The sequence below is a fragment of the Ascidiella aspersa genome, chromosome 6 (genome assembly GCF_963924565.1).
Source record: "Ascidiella aspersa chromosome 6, kaAscAspe10.2, whole genome shotgun sequence".
Lineage (NCBI taxonomy): Eukaryota > Metazoa > Chordata > Ascidiacea > Phlebobranchia > Ascidiidae > Ascidiella > Ascidiella aspersa.
The window spans coordinates 23,362,995-23,384,240 of NC_139452.1; the positions used below are offsets into that span (position 1 = coordinate 23,362,995).

Below are 21,246 nucleotides of genomic sequence, written 5' to 3' on the forward strand. Positions count from 1 at the left end.
TCGGTGTGCTGATGCAGATCATTTGCCGCCAACTGATAAGGAAATTATTGCTTCGATTTTAAGTCCCCTAGACTGTACCGTATTACTTTCTGAAAGAGATTAAAGTTAATTGTCGCTTAAAAATGAGTTTCGGCTCGGACATAATAATTTCCATACACAGTAAATCGATATGTGCAACATTGTCCATTAGGAGTCAATTGAAATTTGATTATTTTCGATTATATTGTAAGTAGCTTAAATAATACCAATTCAAATATATATCGTTTTGTCTTTTGTACATTGTTTTGCATGCAAATGACTAAATACTGCTGTAATAAATAATTAAGATGTAATGATAAGCGACATAACACATTTTTGCTTTCTGCCAACAGCATATTTGAAGTGTTAAAAACTTGTGTAAAATTAACAAAAATCTAGTTTATGTGAAAAACCCCAGACCAGAAGTCTATACTTAGATTTTTTGCGGATTTCAGTTGCTTGACAAGCCTTTTTTTTTACATTTTTCACAAAAATTTTAGAACCGGACCTTAAATTTAAAAACACAGTATAGTTTTAAGTTTCAGGAAAACCAGGGTGGGCAGCCTTTTTCTAGATGAGGGATAAAACCAAACTCGGAAAAGTCTCTGCGTTCAGTTGAATTTTAACTGTGTATAGACTTTACGGATTCTATTATACCAACCACAACGACTGTTATCCAGGGATAAAACTACAGTATTGTGCAATTTAAAGGGGTCTCGGTCAATGTCGTATACGAGTGCGTGTAAAAGGAACTTGAGCCTTTCGGATTTAAGTTGCTTTGACAGGCCCCTTATTTTTTACATTTTTATTAAGTTTAGGTTGCCCATCCATTCTTTTAGAATATAAAGTATTTGTTAAAGACTATTGGATTCGAATGAGATCCAGCTTTTTATCTTGTTCAAAGCGGTAATTTTAAGGGAGGAAGTGAGTCCGACTCCGGCCAAAAAATAAACCCGAGTCCGAGTGTGGCCAAATGCGATATTTCGTCGAGTCCCAAGTCCGGCCGTGATAGCCTGTATTGTGCCAATTTACTAAAATAACGTTAATACTCAGCAATCCAAATTAGATGTCGCATTATTCATTCACTCACAATACATGGCTGGAAAATATTTCACCATATGTTAATCCACCTTTACCATTTTTATTTGGCGGCCATAATAGTTTTAAAATTTGGTACTGCGCATGCGCATGTCGGACTCGGGACTCGGGTAGTTTTATGTGGTCTTACCATAGTCCCGAGTCCGACTCCGACTCCGCAGCCCTGTTATAAAGTATTTTACTTTTTGCACAAATTTTAATGTTCAGATATTTCCAGCTTGCTTCAAAAATCCCGACTTACATAAATATCAATCACAGTAGTTAGTTTATGCCAGCCTACTTACATATTCCACCGGAATCCATCGCAATTGAACACATATGTGTATTGTGTACTGTGTATGTATCTTTACTTGAACATACGTAGCAAGAATATCAAAGCCCATACAGAATAATGTTTCATTTTTGTTGAAGTTTTTGTCAATAAATAGTCGTGGTTTGTGTTTTAGAAGAAAAATAACTTTACAGTTGTATGAATTATATTACTTTTTATGCATGTTACGTTAAAACAATGATTCAACTTTTTTCGCTTGCAGGACAGAAAAAAATCAAAAACTATTCACGACGCACAATTCACAAAAATTGAAAGTTTCTATATCGCAGGGCAAAAAGTAAATATCGTAATATTGTCAGTTTTCTAACGAATAATGTTTATTGAATTTCTTTCAAAATGATACTATTGCATGGGCTTTGATATTCTAACTACGCCTTACTAGGCCTACAAACTCTAGCCATTATGCTCCAAAGTTAACCATATGTAGTAAGTTTTTTTTCTGGAATAGACTTTTAGTTATTTAACCTTTTAAAAGTACCAAAGGCTGAAATATACTGCCGCATTTTTGCTATAGTTAACCTTGAAAGTTACCGGACTAGATAAACTAATGTTGTCATCGATGTCCTTAATATTTTTTTGCTGTAATTTTTATTTTTTATTCACAGAAAATCTAATTGTTTGATCGATACGTCTTACTACAACTTCTAAACCAGTAGTTGTTAACCTTTTTTTCTTGTTGCACTCCTTTCAAATCACCAGCCAATTCTCGCAACCCATTCTAAAATTGCTTAAATACCAAAATCATTGTAATTTTTTGATCAAAATCATGGTTGTAATAAACAGTGTAATTTGTTAGCAATGGAAACCGTGGTGGTAGGATTCTAGACCTGCGCCTAAAGTTATTTTCCGAACACAGAAGTTAAGCGGTGCAGTTGATAATCTCTCGAAGAAAACTGTTTGAGAATGACTGGCAGTGAATGCTACTGCAACTACATCAGTCGTTCGTCATAGACGGAAAGCTGGTGCAAATTACTTCACATTTGCCAGAGGCTCTGCACGGTTTAACATCAACGCGCGGTGTAAGTGAATAAATCACCTGCATTAAGTGTCGATATTTGCATTTCCTCAACTGTTTATTTTTTGCAAAGTGATTACGCGATAGCAAAGTATGGGGCAATAATATTTAACTTACCTAACTTTGGGTAAGCCATGGTCAATTCTCCAAATCCCAGCGGGGGTTAATTGGCAACGATGCCCGATAGTATCCGATCGAAACCGATAGTCGATTTTCAAGTGAATGTCTGCTACCTGACATTTTCCGATACTCGATATTTTGGACAAAAAGTATTGCAATTTGATCCGATACTAAATGACGTCATAACTATGCTAAAACAGCATTAGAGATAAGGCTAAATTATTCAAAGGTAAATTTTTTAGATTTTTGTTTCAAAACTTGCTTTTTTTTCGAAGTTTTTTTATCTCGAGGTGAAATGTTTTTGTTGCAGTTAATTTGAAGGTTTGATCTCTGCGTGTGATCGCAAATGATGGCTGAAAGTCCTGTAAACATGCGTCGAAAAAATCCGATATCCCTTAGTATCGGACGAGAACCGATACTATTACTTGATATCGGTTCCAACCCGAGATTATCGGCCATTCCTAAAAATGTTCGTGCTAGTCAAAAACTAGGGTGTTATCGGTATTTTACAATTTCAACCATGGTTTGTAATATATCCTAGCTCGTTTAGTTTATTTTGGCCACGCTTAATTGCGAATATACGCGACACTAGGCTACTTAAAGAAAATTCTTAAAAAAATTGTGATCTAACAGTCGACAGTAACCTCGCTTATAACGATTAAGCAGGTTTTGGCTTAACAACCTAACAATATGATTATGACGTCATTTGGTATCGAAATTTGTCTAAAATATCATATAAAAAGCGAGAATGTTTAGTGCACATGTGGAACAGCAAAATATGAAGTTACATTTCACACAAAATGAAAAGTTACAATTCTTTGCGTAATAAGTAATAAGAAAAACGAAGCAATACACACACACACTGACACCTTATACAAGGGGGTAAAAATTGAGGCTTTTCTAAATTTTAGAAAAGATAAAATTCGCTTCAACAAACTGTTAAAGTTCTATGAAAAACACCAAGTTTTTGTAGAGAAAAGTATGAATGTAAATCTACAGTTTGTACATGTTGATTGAAAGAACAAAAACACATGAGTAAAAAATGGTTCGGATTTCCGAAACAAACAATCAGGCTTAAATAAATCCAGTATTTCATGGCAGCCCAAATATCAAGCATAAGTGTAGCAGCGAAGCTTTGGCGACTTAATTACTTCATTGAACCTTTTTTAAGCGAACAAAACATTAGGTTGAAAATTAATATAAAAAATAAAGTTCAAAATTTATTTGAGCCTCGTCTTCGCGTTGTTTATCCAATATTTTTACGAATTTTCATAAATCCTGCTCATAACTAATCTCAATAAATCTAAGTTAGTCGGGGACTCGATCAATTTACACCGCGACACATTTTTGAGAAACGCTGTTTTAATATAAAAACACATAAACCTAAAACATCGCATCATTTCAACAACGTTCATGTTTAACCGTCCAACATTTAATAATTATTGGACGTCCAGACCGTCAACGAAGCCGAACCGACTTGTTGTGAGCTTACAAGGCTGAGATTGATGTCGAAATCATCCATGAGTTGCTGTGCTTTGTATTTTTGTGAGACCACCACACACCTTCCCTGCTTCGTTTGACCAACCAGCTCGTCCATACGATTCAACCAGGCTAAGTGTGGCGAGAAATTCATGAAAATATAGCTTAGTTTTGCATCCGAAAAACCTTTGGGTTAATAAAGCAGTATAAACAGGTTTTAGGATAAATTTGGAAATTTAGGATAAATTTCTCCAAGGTCCAATAATTTTATGCTATAAAATTATTATAAAGGCAAGATTTTTATTTAAATAAAAAGTCTTAACTACCAACTAATATATATTACAGTATTATTGAAAACCTATTAAAAATAAGTCTTTTTAATAAAACACTTCATTTTTACAGATGTCAGCTTAAAAATACCTTTAAACTTTTCAATTATTTTATTTTTTTAACAAAACATAATAATGACTTTATATGGCATCAAATCAGATCGCGATACTTTTTGTCAAAAATATCGGCTATCGGAATGAAATATCAAGTATCGGGACAGCATACTGCTGAGTCATGCTTATCTCACCTTTTGGGTTGGCGCACCGGTCGAGGTTAAGGTTCACGATGAAGTCAAAGTTCACCAGCTCGCATGGAAGCCAACTTAGCTGGAACCGGACAACTAGGTCAGTCGATGTTTACACAATTTGTGAGGTTTTAAGAACCGGTAATTAGCTAAACAGCTTCATTACTGATACCTAATTTTTTTTTTTTGTAACATAAGGTAATGGGTTTTTTGAACAAATATTTTCCGAACAATATATATTTTTGTTGGACTCTTTACGAAAACACCTTCAATAATTAACTTTTGGACCGATTTTACGACAAGATATCGGTCACGGTACGATAATATCTACGTTATATCGTAAAACATAGTTGAAATAAACAAATAAACCACCCTGGTAGCGCGGATCTAGGATTTTGGTTTGCTGTTCGATATAATCGTTCCTTGATCGATATCATGTCGTACAATTTCATTAAATTGCGCCTGGGCTAATTTTTGGCTGACTTCATAATTAAAATTAGGCAACGTCACAATCATATTATATTTATATATTGTATATATATATATATATATATATATATACACCTGCAATTTATAACTAAAAATATGTCACAGTAAAATAAAAATAAAACATTTAAATCTAATGTAAATTAAACTTTTATTGGAAGTTTTATAAAAAATATTCGGATATTGCAAAGAATTTTACGGTGAGTGAATATCTAGGTCCATTCGAATCTTACCAAGGAGTATATTTGTCCGTGTGTGTGTGTCTATGTGTATTTGTGTGTGCACGAACCTGTTTGAACGAAATGTTGCCCGGATTGGCTTCAGCTATATCCTCGATAATGTCCGTTTTATGTTCAGAGAAAACGTTGTCAGCTGAAACGAGCGAAAACATGAAAAAAATCCTTGCTTTTACGCCAAAAGCATTTATTCTAAAGTAAACTAACATTTGACGATTTTGGAGCATAATGGCTGGAGGTTGTCGTCAAACGTAAAATGAATATCCAAGCCCATAAAGAAGTAGGTAGCATAATTTGCATAATAAAAAATAGAATATACTTGTTTGCAGAAGTAGGGGTCCCCACAACAAGTCAAGACAATCGAAGCAATATACACACACACTGACACCTTATACAAGAGTAACTTAAAAATTGAGGCTTTTTTAAATTTTAGAAAAGATAAAATTCGCTTCACCAAACTGTTAAAGTTCTATGAAAAAACACCAAGATTTTGTTGAGAAAAGTATGAATATAAATCTACAAGTATGCACATGTTGATTGATGGAATAAAAACAAATGAGTGAAAAATGCCACATCCATCGAGAAACATGCTCAGGTTTTCATTAATCAGGCAGAAATCTGCCATAACCGGCAAATGGTGAGAATGCAACTCACCGTTTGAAGCGTTGAAATTCCAACTTCCCAATTTCTTCGACTTATTTGCGAGTTCAATGCACTGAGCTGAAGTGTCACACCCGACCACCTTCATACAACAACGTGTTACCTATACACGCGCACTTGTGTTGCTACAAACCTTAATGATTACTTTGCCAAAAATGTCAAAATTCGAGCTCGAGCCAATGTAAGGATTATTTACGAATTGTTGAATAGGTTTAGGTTAGCGATTCTTCAAAAACATGTATTCCGAAATTGCTCTCACGAATTTTAATTTTCTGTATACTTTTTTTGTCGCGATAACTTCTCTGTTTGTCATTGTTTGTACTGGTGAGCAATGGCGCATTCTGTCAAAACAGAGTTGGATATGAAACAATCGTTCCCGTGCTGGCTTCGCGTGTTTGGGCGTGATGAAAACATATTGATCTTAGTCTGTAAATTGAGCAGAATATGATGATGAATATGCCAGTTTTTCTTTTGTGTTGGTTACCTAATATAATCACGCCAACCTACGTAATATTTTGAAACCGCGCAACGAGATTTTATTTTTGTTTGGACACAAATAAATGTTAATCCTTCGTTTTAAAAGTTTTATAATTTACTGGCAAATTGCAGCGATCATCTTATACAGGGGCCAGCAACATACAGCCAGCGGGCCGGTCCCAAACTGGACACAAAGTCATGCCTCATATTCTTCAATACTTTAACCTTACGAAAAGGCAAAAAAGTTAGCGCTTCGCGCGAATCTCGTTTCACTTTGATGCAAATCTTTCTTTCGAGCGAGTTTTTTCATACCACCGAGGGGCATGAAAACTGGGGAAACTATTCGTAGCATGGAACTTTCTAAAATTAAAATTTCTACAAACCGTTTTTCGCGCTTTGCGCGTTGCTACTCTTTTTTAGTATAAAGTTTGTTTTCAATTGCCTAAAACATTTCTTTCTGATCCTGACTACGAGTGCTTAAAAAGCCACACGTTAACAGAACAAAATTGTTGGTGGAGTTTTTAACGGCCCGGTGAGAACTTCCAATGTTTGGTTGTGCCCGCGAGTAGCAAAAGGTTGCCGACCCCTGATAATTTAACTATTCTGTTTTCGCTGTGCACGGAAAACCCAACTCGTTGAAGTTATCAGTAAATTAGGGATGTCTAATACTTGACATTTAATCTGATGTCAAAATGAATCGCGATCTTACACCAAATGACGCTTGTGCGATATAAGGCGTTCATAAAGCTTTGCCAAAGTGTTTTTCGTATTATAAAAGGCCGCTAACCGATTGATTACGACCAGTTGTTATTCACTATTCATAGTTGAATTTATCTTTAAACTAGAAAACTCTGCCTTGAATTGCAAATCATGGCTTAAATTCCTGTGTTGATTTGGTTAGGTACCGATACAACTCTGGTATCGGACAACTTCCGATAATATAACTTGGTATCGGTTATCGGACAATTACCGATAATATAACTTGGTATCGGGTATCGGTTCCAAACCGATATTATCGAACGTCCACAAAAAAAACTAAAACACTCCATCAAGACTGCGTTTCTTCTTATTACCTCACAATGTTTTGACAGTTGCATCGCGAGTCTCCCGGTTCCACATCCCACCACCAAAGTCCTCCTCACAACATCCGCATCAACCAGGGACACTATCCTGGAGTAGATCTTGGTGGAGGAGATCTCCTGGTGGAGGACCTTCCTCAGAACATTATGCGTGTCTTCGGGAGGAGCGATAACAATAGGATCGCAGAGAGGAGGAAGAGCAGAAGCAAAGCTTCCTGGAAGAAAGTGAGCAATAAAGGGATGCTTCCTCATGAAAACAAACGAACTTTTCCATAAAGGCTGGATTAATATAAACATATACTCCATAAGACCGAAATAGGAACAACATCAACATCTGGCTAAAACAAAGGAATAAGACCAAAACAAGACTAATACCTAATAGTCGCAGTACCAGACTTGGACAACTAGATTTATTTCAGCTTTTTAAAATTAGATTAGAATTAAAATTAGAGCCTTTTAGTTTTTCCAAATTAGATTAGAATTAGAATTAGATCGTTTTGAGTTTTCTCAAATTAGAGTAGAAGTAGAATTTCCGAATTCCTAAAAAAATCAAATTTCAACTAGAATTTGAACTAGAATCACATTTAATTTTTACAACCTATTTAATTTAATCGCAATTTATCCTTATAAGAACGTGAATGGTAAATATGTGTGTGCTAATTTTTATGCCTTTTAATGCTTTGTAGCCTGTAAAAATTACATAAAAGTCGTTCCAACCAGAAAATTTTAATTTAAATTCTGTGTTTAAACTGAGAGACTAAAAATGCCGTTGGACAAAGTAGCATTTTTGGTAAAATCCAAATTAGATTAGAATTAGAATTAGCCGTATTTTGCTTTAATTCTATAAATTAGAAAACAAGAATTATCTAGTTGTTCAAGTCTGCGCAGTACCGTCTAAATCAGAATAAGTCCTAAACCCGTCGAAATAAAACCTCAATGGTCAGGCCTATAGAACCTTTTACCCAACTCCACTCTAAGTACATCACTAACTCCCTAATAATTTCAACCTTAACCAGTTTACTAACCCCACCCATTACCCACCAATAACACCAAGCAGGGCCAAAAATCCAGTGCCAAAACAGCGGCATCTAAACGTTGACACCAACACGGCCGATGCCCGACCCATGACCCCGATCGTGCCATACCATTTACCTACAGTTTCAGGCGTTATTTGGGCCATTTAGGCCTTATTCCGACGAATGTAGGACTTAGTCCCATGAATTTAGGACTTCTTCCGGCAGATTTAGCTCTTATTTAGACGGAATATATCTAATTTTGTCGTGTTGTTTTACTCCGGATTTTGCTTTATTATGTCGTTGGTCATAATTATATGAAATTATAGATTATTTTACTTTACATATTGATGCCTTGTAGATCTTATTGCGTGTTTCCCTACATACCAGTGGTTCTCAAACTTTTTAAAAAAACTTACGAAACGGTCCCCCAGCATTTTTTTTAATTGCTTACGGTCCCTTAAAAATATACCCAATAAACACAAAACAACACGTTGTTTTTAATGGTATAAATGGGAAGGGTGCACTTGCTTCTTTACTTTATGCTCGGCTATGTTAACCTCTAACGAATCACTTTATTTTAGTGACTGACCGTACAGCCCACAGTGTCAGCGCAGCAAACTGTAAAAACTTAATTCTCATTAGCAGAACGCAACATTATGACGTCATAATGGACAACTCAACTTAAAGTAGGCAATAACGTGAATGAACAACTAATGATAATAATCAGCTTGGTTTGGAAACGTAAGTTGCCTAAAATTTTTCTTCGTCAGGAGCTTCGTGTTGATTTCTTGTTAGATGCTTCACGGTCCCAGAAAATTGTCTCGCGGACCCCAAAAGGACCGCGAACCCCAGTTTGAGAACCACTGCTATAAACACTGGCGACTGCTTTAATAGTGCTCGGTGGTACGATTCACTTTCACCAAGTTTGCTTGTGAGACCATAATAATGACGTCAATAGTTATCAGACACTTTGGCCTAAAATATCGGGTTTTGAAAAAAGTGAGGATGTCCGATAATACCGGATCGAAACCGGTACCCGATACAATCTGGTATTGTCGTTAGTTGTCCGACACTTGCTTGTTATCGGTGTAGCGTACTTATGTTGCTTTTAACCTTAATGATTACTATGTCAAAAATGTCAAAATTCGAGCTCGAGCCAATGTTAGGATTATTCGAATTGTTAAATAGGTTTAGGTTGGCGATTGTTCAAAAATGTTTTTGCATTCCGAAATTGCTCTCACAAATTTTAATTTTCTCTATACGTTTTTTTGTCGCGATAACGTCTCTTTTTGCGATTGTTTGCAGCCTACTGGTGAGTAATGGCGCATTCTGTCAAAACAGGGTTGAATAGGAATAATCGTTCGCGTGCTGGCTTCGCGTGTTTGAGCGTGGTGAAAACATGTTGATCTTAGTCTGTAAATTGCGCAGAATATGATGTTGAAAATGGCAGTTTTTCTTTCGTGTTTTTTAGTAACATGTTATGATTTGATAAAAAAATTGTAAGTGGATTTCTATATTGCCGAATATTAATACTAACTCTTGTTTGGTGATTATTATTAGCGCTCATTTATAACGCAAAACACAATATATTCTAAAATGGTCCAATTGTGGTGATTGATTTTCTTAAGGACAGAATAGGATTTCCATAAACCCGAATATAGAACTCATAGTGGCTTTAGTTATATTTAAATATTAAACGAATAGATATATAATTATGTAGCGCTTCCAATTTAAACGTTTAAATCGTACTTTTTTACCTCTTTCCGTCTCCTTGCTAATCCTGGCCACCTTGATAGGTGTGGCGCCCCCTAGTGATCGGCACACTCGGAACCCTGCGTGTTGCATGAAGTGGCGCCGGAACCCGACCCGGTAGAATCGTGACGCACTGGTGCCGCTCGATATCCAGCTGCCGCCCTGAAATTACAAGTTCCTGTGATCACTTAAACACTTTCGGGGTTAGGGACCTGCTCTTCATTGATATAATACCGTTCCTGAATATTTATAATATAAACTACAGCTAAATTTGTGGTGCTATAGTGTAATTTTTTCTCAAGCCAATTTAGGACCGAAATTGAAGCCAATTTAGTACCCGAACTTAACAAAATTCAAGTTGTCAGGTGCGCCGCAAGCAATTGGAAAAAATATTCAAAAAAAATGTAGCTTGGTCGAACGCGTCGAATATGTGTTACGTCATTACAGTAGCTGTCGCACACAAGCGGAACATTCAAATGACCAGTTGTTGTCTGGATAAGCCGAATAAAGCGATCTTTCACGCAAAAAATTAACCTCCATCGCTGGCTGGGAATGCAATTAACAATTTTTTAATAAGTGTTCTTGTGACTTTTTTACTGAACCATTCGATCGAGGGTCTCTAGAAACTATTTCAGTCGATCGCAATGAAACATAAGTTTGCAACACCTGTTACAAGGCATTTTTTCTTTAACATTCTTTCGCGGCGATACAAATTTTAGGCGCAAGTGTAACAGCGAAGCTTTAGTGGCCCAACTTTCTTCGCTGAACTATGAGTAAGCCTGCTGAATCCTGTTTCTAAAACTTGCCTGCAATGAGGTTCGAACTCACGACCTCGGTCATACCGGGACCTTCGCTCTAACAACTGAGCTACACAGGATCAGAGGGGAGGGAGTCGAGAAAGAAACATAGCACAGTTGCCTGCTGCACCCTGTTCGTAAAATTAGTCTTCGGTGAGGTTTGAACTCTCGACCTTTAGCCAACAATTCTTTTCACTAAAATAAAATTCGGATAAAATAAACAAAAAAACCTAATACCGCAAAGAAGGAAAAAACACTTAAACGTTTAGCCGAAATATATTTGCATCTTACCACCATTAAAGCGTGATCCCCGTTAAACGCGTTGGTCGAGAAATCGCTGTAAAGTTCGTGTACTTTAAAGCCTGGCAGAGGTGTGAAGTTATCTTCCAGCCATTGCCAAACGTTTCCCATCGTATCGTGGAATCCGCTCAAAGATGGAGGATAGAAATCGACTGGCTGTCAAAAAACCAATCGATTTTTAATAAAAATGTATGAAATGTAGCATAATAATAAATTGCAAAGCCAAAAAGGTCGAGTAGATCGCCATCATCTTGATTCAGACGTTTCGATAGATCTTGTATCATCTTCAGTGAATGATACAAGCTCGTATCGAAACGTCTTAATCAAGATGATGTCGATCTACTCGACTTTTTTGGCTTTGCAAATTATTATTAAGCTACATTACCGATCCGTGCATAGTCTACGAAAGTATGAAATGTTTTCAAAAAAATACGACAAATTATTATCTCCTGTTATAACCTAATGGTGTTTGAAAAATACTACGTGGTAAAATTTTGTCAATTTTTTAAAATATAATTTTAAAATGTTTTTGCATTCTCAAGTACAATTACAGTACCTCCCTTTAATATATATTTGTTATTTGTTTATTAGGCATATTTTTAATCACTGGTAAACCTATATGATTTAACAAATACAAAACGAGGACAATTATGTTCCTCAAAATACTGCCCAAAAACAAATGTTGTCAAGTACATGTTGTAACAGTTTGCCTTCACCAGGACAATTTAAGATCCCAATTGTTTACTCTTGGATCTCGTTCTCACAAAAAAAATATATAACTTGATTGAAATCCCATTAACTTACAGTCGAAGATCCAAAGTTCAGGTTGAAGTTAATCTTTGCACTGGCGTCGGTCGAATATATCGGATCAGAGGTAGGTTCTTGTGACGTAAACTGGGGAAGGTCACGGATGAGTGAGAGTTCCGCTTCGGTACACAACCTTGAATGGTTCCCCTTCCACGCGCAAAAGGCTCGAGCCTCGTGGTGGTTGACCTCTACGGGGAAGTCCAAAGGCAAGTCCACGGCGCAGAACATTAAACGCAATCTGAAGCGATTTAAGTTTTGTTTTGTTTTAGTTTTAGCGGTTTGGAGGCTTAATTTGTCATTTTTTAGTGTTTTATTTGCAAAAAGAGGACTAAATGCGATATAACTTAAAGCCGCGAATGAATGTTAAATTTTCAACTTTTGCATTAATTCTGCAAAAAGAGGTAATCTTTTGACGGTAAGGTGCCAAAACAGTAGCACATTTGACAAATAGAAGTTTTTCAACTTTCCACCGTACATTGTGAAGTTTTAAAACAGGTAGGTTTCAGCAGAAAACAGTTTTTCGGTTTTCACTTTGACAATTAACACAATTAATATCACCGAGCTATAGCGTTTATTTTGTCAATTACTTATATCAAAGATATCACGTGTTTTACTTCTTCAAATACCAAACACGTGATTTAGATTAGTAACTTTCATTTGCTTTGATTACATCACTGTTTTGCATTATATCTTTGCTTCGATTTTGTTTGTTTTACTTGCGTTCAGTTATTTCGAATCTTCCAGTTTACAACTATTATGTGCAAAAGGTTGTTAAAACTTGGAACGTTTGGGTAACTGTTGTATTCAAAGTTAACCATGTTTGACGTTTAAATACTCTATAAAACTTCACTGAGTAACTAAGTTTCGCTTGGCACTTTTAATAGGTTTCAACATATATATATTTATTTCGTCAGCAAAGGTATCGTCGGTATATCTTGATTTGAATAGATATACTGACGAAAAAAAAATATATATATATCTTAAGATCCTTTAATTGCGTGCTGCCTGAATTACTACTTTGCGAGAGTATTCTGCTACTACTGGTCAGGAATTAAGGTCGACATTTATATTGCAAAGGTCAAGCTGAATTCAAATATCACACATCCAGTGCAATATTTAAAAAGACAAATATTTAAACATTTAAACAGATAAATTCTTTACTCACAAGTATCCAGTGCCGCCATTACTTCGTCCATTTTTCCTCCCCGAGCATTGTGACATGTTTGCTACCGTACCTGCGCCGCGCGACGGACAATTCTTGTCGCAAATCCAGAATATCGGGTGCCTATGACGTAACAAGCAGAATGTTATAATAGCATGACTGGACGTATGAATAGACTCCGGTATGGTGTCTGGAATTGAAATCATATCAACTTTGGATTAAACCCCGTTGGAATGAAACATAAACAACCTTACTGAACCGAAGTTTAACTTATCACAAACTCTGCAAACTATTGCACACTTAACTCAAATTGTAACCTTCTAAATACCCAGACTTAATCCCAAACAAGGGCAAATGCCTATGACGTAACAACCAAACATAGGATGAAACTTGACTTGGCAGAAAAGTAAAGTAGTAAGTTGTTATTTTGCGATTTTTAATTCGTAGATATTAAATAAATTTCCAAACTAAGGCAACTTGTAGAAAAATTCAAGAGAAACAACTTTGCCAGAAAAACCTATTGGCTATCTTCTAAAATTATTGCAGAAGTCATGAAGCAGCACACGGTCAAAACTTGAGGTTTGGTGAAAAAAAATTCAGCAGTTAAGGGGTTAAAACTCACGCTGAGCCGCTCCAGAATGGCGAATAAAATCGGTTGTGATGTACCGACCGATGAAGAATTTTGCAGCTTACACGTAGCTAGGAAAGCAGTTTAGTTTTGCATTTTAGCTAGAATGCTATTCCTACTGTCCTCTAATCGCGGTAGTTTAAAATATTACACTTGTCTGCTAACGAATCGCCGCGTTGCTGAAGCCAGCCGTTTTCTTTCTCGACGTAATGTGCCAAGTATTACGTCGTCATGACATCATTGTGACGTACCTTGCCTTGCAGTATTCCTTCCAGTGCCAGCCCTCCTCGCTCCAGTAGCTTTGTTGGTTGTAACCTCCAGCTTTAACGAACCCAAGCATCTCCCGGTTGCTTGTAAGGTATTTGGAAGCTTCAAAGTCGGGAACTCTGGGCAAATACACAAGTGTTTGGTTTGATTTGTTTAAGTGAGTTCTGTTGACGTGGATTTGGTTTGTTTTTTCCTAAATTTCGTTTTTTTCATGATTTTTTTTTTCATTTTAATTAAAAGTATTTTGTTTTTCTGGTGGACCCAAAAGCTTGTAGAAACTGCGATTGTTTTGTCTAAACATTTCATTTTTTTTATTTTACTTTGGACAAGCAAATCAAAGGATAAACACAAAATTGCAAAGTACAAATTTTATTTTTTTATTTAAGAACATTGGCCACAGCCTTTGAGGTAGAATTTTAAGATTATGTTTGTTTCCTAACTTTAAGTCCTATAATTAGATATTTGTACAGATTTTAAAAATTTTCACCCAAATCACATCGCAAAAGTTTCATGTCTTTGTTTACTAGTTTACAATTATGATTTAAAATAACCCCTTGATTTACCAACTTCTATTTATTATTCTGAAAAAGCGTTTCAATATTTGTTTTTTTAAGCACTCGCCGAAATCAAACATACTACAGGGTAAACCTTAAACTCACTCCATCGTTAAACTTCCATATTCGTTGTCCCAACCCCATAGCGGTAAGTTGGGTTCCTTACCAATGTTCACCGACCCACCTTCCTGGGCTAAAAGTGGGTTCGACATCACAGGGGTGCCTGTAAAACACAGCCACAATACTTGAGCAATACTGGCGCGAGGTACGAGTTAGTTGAGAATAAATATCAAACCCCTTACAGAAGTATGTAGCATTTTGTGAATTTCATTAATTGCACTCCCTCCAACCATACACAACATTTGTATCAAGAGGTTTACCAATTGAGCAAATATCGGATCAATGAAGATTCCAACAAACCTCGAAACCCCGGTAGTATACCACTCAACTTAAGTCATTAAAATGACTCAAATCTAACATGATGTCACTGACGCTAGACGAAGCTCGTATTACGTCAAAATTTAAACCATCTGACGTCATATACTTGATCTAATGCTTTGTTGACGTCATATACTTAATTTAATAACTTGATGACGTCATATACTTGATTTATTAACTTGGTGACGTCATATACTCATTTCGACACACCCGAAGTGAGGGGTGCGTTCACCCAGCCGGGGGGGTTAGTTAGCATGTGTAGGGGGAGTTGTCGGATGAGGACTGATGATGTCTCAATGTGGAGCCTCTGATGCTCGATCCCCATCCAGAGCGACCACCAACGACTCCCCTGGCCCACTGGGAGATTCAGGTCGGAGGAACGGATTACTGAGCGCACAACATCACGAACCTGCAGCAAGATCAAAATGAAGAGGTTTGTGAATATATATTCGTCGAGTTAAGGTTCGAAAGTACTTTTGACATGTATTGCATTTAAAGTCTGTATTTATAGAAATCAATGTCCTGTTTCGTAGACTTGTTTGTGAGAGAGAAATTAAAAATGGTCTATAATTAGTTATCAAGGTGCTCATTAGTAAGAGGAAAACAAAATTTGAGGGCCATTGCTTGAATGCGTTATTTTGCAAACAAAAGAACTCAAAGTGAAAAAAAAGGGAAAATACAGAATAAAATTTTGTTAAAAGAAATACATTTTACAAAAACACACGTATTTGTGCATTCGTTTTGAAAACAGTATATATTTAATATAAATATATGTATAATATATATTTATAAAACAGTTTTTACATCATAGCGATAAAGTACGCTTAAAACAAAGTTACTCATTTTAAACACTTTCAACTTGAAAACAAACCCATTAGTTCTGATGTAAATTTCAACCTATTTAATAATCCATTAGGTGTCGCCCACCTTCATCCTGTACTCTCTGACGTCATAAAGGGATGGCCACGTGATGGAACCCCCCAGTCTGTAGCAGGAGGGGTCGTCCCAAGCCATTTCATCAACCCCCGTTTCAAGGATTGTCTCCATCTTTTGATCAACTCGCTCCTAACAAATAAGCAAGTAAGTGGTACAAAAAGGAGGAATGTATTTCGAGTTGGTCAGACGACTCAGGCCTCTACAGTGATCCGATTGAAATAATTTTTTTGCTTAGTTTTCTTTCTCAAGTATCATATTAAACCTCTCTAAATTTTCAAACGACAAAATCTTGTGTGGTTAATTGCGTTTATTTTTGAATAACACATATAGGACATCATTGATCAACCCGGTCCTGGCAAGCAAGTAAGTAAGTAAGTGGTACAAAGAAGGAAAAATGTACTTTAATACTAGATCAGAACCAAAATCAGGTTAAAATACTGGGGCGGTAAAGCCGAATTTCCATTGGTACCTCAGTGTTTAATAAAATAATTCGAATTGGTCAGACGACTCAGACCTCAATATTTGCGTCGATTACAATTTTTGCTTAGTTTTCTTTCTCAAGTAAAAACTCTGTTTGTATTTTGAATAACAGATATAGGGCGTCATTAATAACCCGGTCCTGACAAGTAAGTAAGTGGAGCCGGAAATAACGTTGCAGAATTACGTCCAAAACAGGTAACTTAAAGTCATTCGATGACATACTTCAACATGCAACTAATATCTTAGTTTAAATGCATTTAAGTTCCTGTCCTTGCAGCAATTTTTGGTATCAGACGGCCGTTCCGGCCAGGGAAGGGATACCCGCAACACTACATTAACCATCAAACAAAATAAGCACGTGCCGAATTTTTGTCTTACTGTTTGATGAAATAATGCGAGTTGTTCAGACCTCAATAGTGGCCCGGTTGAAATTTCTTTGCTTATTTTCTTTCTCAAGTATCATCTTAACACTCTCTAGAGCAGTGGTTCTCAAACTTTTTAGAAAAATTGTGCAGCGGTCCCTCAGCAACTTTTTAAATTGCTCACGGTCCCTTAAAAATATACACAAAATAACATTTGTTTTTATGGTATCAATGGCATAGGTGTACTTGCTTCTATGCTATCAGCTCGGTTATGTTAACCTCTAACGAATCACTTTTTTGTGTGAAGCAATCACGAACAGTTTTAAAACCGTGACCGTAGATCTTACATTGACAGCGCAACAAGCTGTAAAAACGTAATTCTTATTAGCACAATGCAATACTATGACGTCACAATGGACAATTCAACTCAAAGTGTACAATAACGTGAATGAACAACTAATCAGCCTGCTTTGAAAAAGTAAGTTTCCTGAATTTTTTTTGCACAAGAGGCTTTGTTGATTTTTTGTTGGGTGTTTCGTGGTCCCAGAAAATTGTCTCGCCGACCCCAGCTTGAGAACCACTGCTCTAGAGTTTAATATCTTATGTGGTTTATTGTGTTTGTATTTTGAATGACACATAAAGGGCACTAAAGTATCAAGTTCCCTTTAAACTAAAAGGCATAATCCGGCCCTGAATGTCCGATATCTTTCTTAACACTAAATGCAGCACTTGTACATTTAGACGTGTGTTTTAGCATCACAGTTCGTACATTTTTAACGCAGTTAATTTGCTATTTTATTAGTGGTTAATTGTGGTAACCTTTTCAGCAAGCCTACCTTTAGCAGATAAACTGTTTCTACCAGGCATAAGAATAATTATCGAAAAAAAACAGCTCCTTTGGTAATTGTAATTGTTAACCAACGTTTCTGCAACCAAGTTTCACGGAATATCAGAATAACTGAACTTAAAATTTACGTCATCAATATGGCCAAACAAAAAAATGTTTATAAACATGCAATGATATTGATGTTCAGGGTATTAATCCATAATTTACTGTTGCGTTACGAAGCTTTTAAATTTCTGGTTGAATTTTGGTAGTATTTTGAAATTTATCGTTTAAAGTAAAAATATCGTTTGATCTCAAAACTTAGCTGAAAATTAAAATTACCATAGATGTGTTTTTAGTACCTTTAGCATTCGTCCAAGTATAAGTTTGTTGACGAAGACGACTGCTGTGTGTCCATAATAGAAGATGAGTGGTAGTCTGAGCCTATCGGGAACCATGTAGAAGTAACTCTCATCTAAATAAAACGATCTTGTCGGTTGAAAATAGGGATGGCTGACAATATCGAATCGGAGCAAGGTGCAAGACTTTAAAATTCATTTTCACGCGTACAACATTAAGAGTTTAAATACTATAAAGCCCAAAATTTGCATCCGGCTAACCAATACGAATAAATATGTTAAAATAATGTCACATAGAATTGGAACAAATTTGTGTGTTGTGATAGTTACATGGTTAATATTACAGTTTCCTTTTTAAGATTTTCTCAAAACCAGCCTGATTTCTAACACGGCCAATATAAATTAATTTTTGTTTAAAAAAAATCGCCAAATCGTAAAATATTAAGTTGACGTTTTAAGGATTTTAACTTTTCTGTATTAAACTCTACAAATGTGACAAGCAGTTAGTTGGGTAGCATTGCTGTATATTTTTCCGTTTTTCACCTTTTATTGAAGTGAACAGCCATTCATCCAAACTGTACGAGTTCTCAAAGTATTCTAAAATATCTCTGCAAAAATACGCTTGTCAGAATCAATTAGCAATAAATACACCCCGGTTTTGTCTTGGTATCATAAAAATTGTCGTTTAATCCTTATTATTATTATTTGAAATGCAAAATTTTGTTAACTTTTTTCGTTGGTTAAAACATGGTGGTCCAAACCCAGGCCCGCGGGCCACATCTGCAATTTTTAGGGAGGCGCGATCTCCAAGTTAACATTTATTTTTTTTAGAATGATTCTAATGGTTTCGTCACTCCTACAGCGCTGTACAAATTCTGTTTTTGCCAACATTGAAATTGCCAAAAATATTTTCGCCCTTTTGAAACACGATAACGCAATGTTTAATATTTGCACTCGACATCACAGCCTTACAACTGTGGAGTAAATGCCCCCACAACACGTTTGTCTATATCAGCTCGGTAAAAATCAATGTGTCGAGCACACAATTTGTTGTGTGCCCAATGCGAAAATCCTCCTGAATTTACAGGTCAGCGCCAATTCAACCAGGTAAGGCTCTTTTTTTTTTCGCGCTCTGCGCGACCTACTTCAGTATTTTCCAGTTATCTCAGTGATGTTTAATTGAAAATTCCGAATTGTTTTATGCAGGGGGGCGCGAGGCATAGAAAAATTACCAAAGGGGGGCGCGGCTGATAAAAGGTTAAGAACCACTGGTTTAATCAAAGAAATATAACTGACCAACAATCATCGCCAAGCATATTGCAATTGTTTGATTATAGGCCTAGTTACACTATTAAATAACTTCACCGGTGTTTTAATCCAGGGGTGGCAAGAAAGCTTATTTTTTATGTGTTAGACCGTTTGAAAGTCGCAGTACGTCCTATGGAACTTTCCAAAATGACTGTTTTGCGAACTTGTAGGTTACATTTGCCTTTTGTTTTACGTCTTTTTAATGGATCAGTAAACATAACATAAAAAGTACGACCCTATATAACTATTTTAGCCAATTTAACGTAAATGAACGATAAAATATATAGCGCTTCGGGAAAGTATTATTTTACAGGATTTCACTGTGAGTAAAGGTTAACGCCCTGGACCTTTCCATCGTGCAATTCTAGCCAAATATATCTAGTTAAAAACATTCTACGCTTATAAATGCAGTATTCTGTTTTGTCAAATACGCAATTTTTTCGCGCTTCGCACACACCATTTTGCCAGCAGTCTCATTATCACATTACTTTTGGACGATGCTTTCTGTCGTCATCTTTAACCATTTCATGCCCCGACCTTACGAAAATCGTTGATCGCTGCTAGCACGCATGTCGCATATATAGCCTACTTTAAGTGACCCGCCAAGTATATCAAAGAAATATTGTGGCCCGCGATGCTGTCAACCTTGGACCACCCTGGGTTAAAATATGCAAAGAGAGAATAAAATGTTTCTAATGTTAGGGCCATAGTGCTATTTTTTAAGGCTTAGTACACCAAAAGCCATAGCAGGCTGTTAATTAATAATGCAAGCAAGGCAAGCCAGAAAAACAACTAGGACTTGTATATAAGTTTTTGGAAACTTAAGTCATTTCACGATGACTTGTTTGTACAACATTGTTTTTACCATAAGGTGTTTATAAACAGAAAATAACTTACAAACACCCCTATTTATTGTTACTCAATGTTTTTTTGATAAACAAGTATGCAAAATGTTTGCCTTTTGACTTGTAATTGAACAAGTTTTGTTTGAATTAAACAAGTCTTTTATATTTCTGAAACTAAACTAAATTAGAAGATGGTTTTTCAAGAATATATTTCACAATTACATTTAGCAGTAATATTTGGAATATAACTTCACAATCTTTAGCTGCATCAAAAATCATCTCACCTACGTTATGTGTTTCAGTTGCTTGAAAAATATTTAAACTTATGTTATGTTGATTATTTTTACAACTATAGAAGACTAGAAACCTTTAGTTACATAAAAAGGACCTAATAAAATATATATTGCACGATTTAAATAGTTTACAAAATGTTGTGCATCAAGTATATATAAACAGTCTAATAAAAACATAAAAATTATCTTCACATAAACAACCTGCAAAATGCACCTTTGGGGTGTAATTATCCTTTGATTAGAAAGTACTGTTTTATAGGCTGTATTGTATCGTCTATTTACGGAAGAAGTCAAAGGGTTGTTTTTCATTGATGGTAAGCATCGTCCGCAGCGTTATTTCGAGTCAGTTTCGGTGGTTCAATAACACTGGTTAAACATACTTTTTAGTGCAGTTGTCCAGTCGAACAGGTGGCAAAAACCGAGTGGGTAGGGGACCTGTCAGTACTTCAGGCTTCATTTTATTTCCGTCGACAAAAAAATAACCCAGCCGTCTTCCTGTGAAGCATAATCAAATTACTAAACGCCTTTTCGAACTATAAATAT

General features: G+C 36.0%; 1 protein-coding gene across 1 annotated transcript; it reads right to left on the reverse strand.

The window, feature by feature from the left end:
- Positions 1-4,014: 4,014 nt before the first annotated feature.
- Positions 4,015-21,160, reverse strand: LOC146140873 (uncharacterized). The gene is made up of 16 exons (XM_083392731.1): positions 21,084-21,160; positions 18,801-18,865; positions 18,261-18,373; positions 16,222-16,359; positions 15,505-15,703; positions 14,962-15,079; positions 14,287-14,421; positions 13,411-13,530; positions 12,243-12,483; positions 11,430-11,594; positions 10,347-10,503; positions 7,568-7,788; positions 6,012-6,099; positions 5,411-5,493; positions 4,639-4,717; positions 4,015-4,193 (listed from the first exon to the last, which is right to left on the reverse strand). The coding sequence occupies exons 1-16, from the start codon at positions 21,158-21,160 to the stop codon at positions 4,015-4,017; spliced, it is 2,178 nt and encodes a 725-aa protein (XP_083248857.1).
- Positions 21,161-21,246: the final 86 nt, after the last annotated feature.

Bases quoted from the DNA above. Each gene is read 5' to 3' on its own strand.
- LOC146140873 (XM_083392731.1), bottom strand. From the start codon at position 21,160: ATGAAGCCTGAAGTACTGACAGGTCCCCTACCCACTCGGTTTTTGCCA. The intron at 11,595-12,242 runs GTAAGTTAATGG...GTTTTTTGACAG, and splicing joins TGAACTTTGGATCTTCGACT to CCAGTCGATTTCTATCCTCC. The intron at 5,494-6,011 runs GTGAGTTGCATT...CGCTCGTTTCAG, and splicing joins GAATTTCAACGCTTCAAACG to CTGACAACGTTTTCTCTGAA.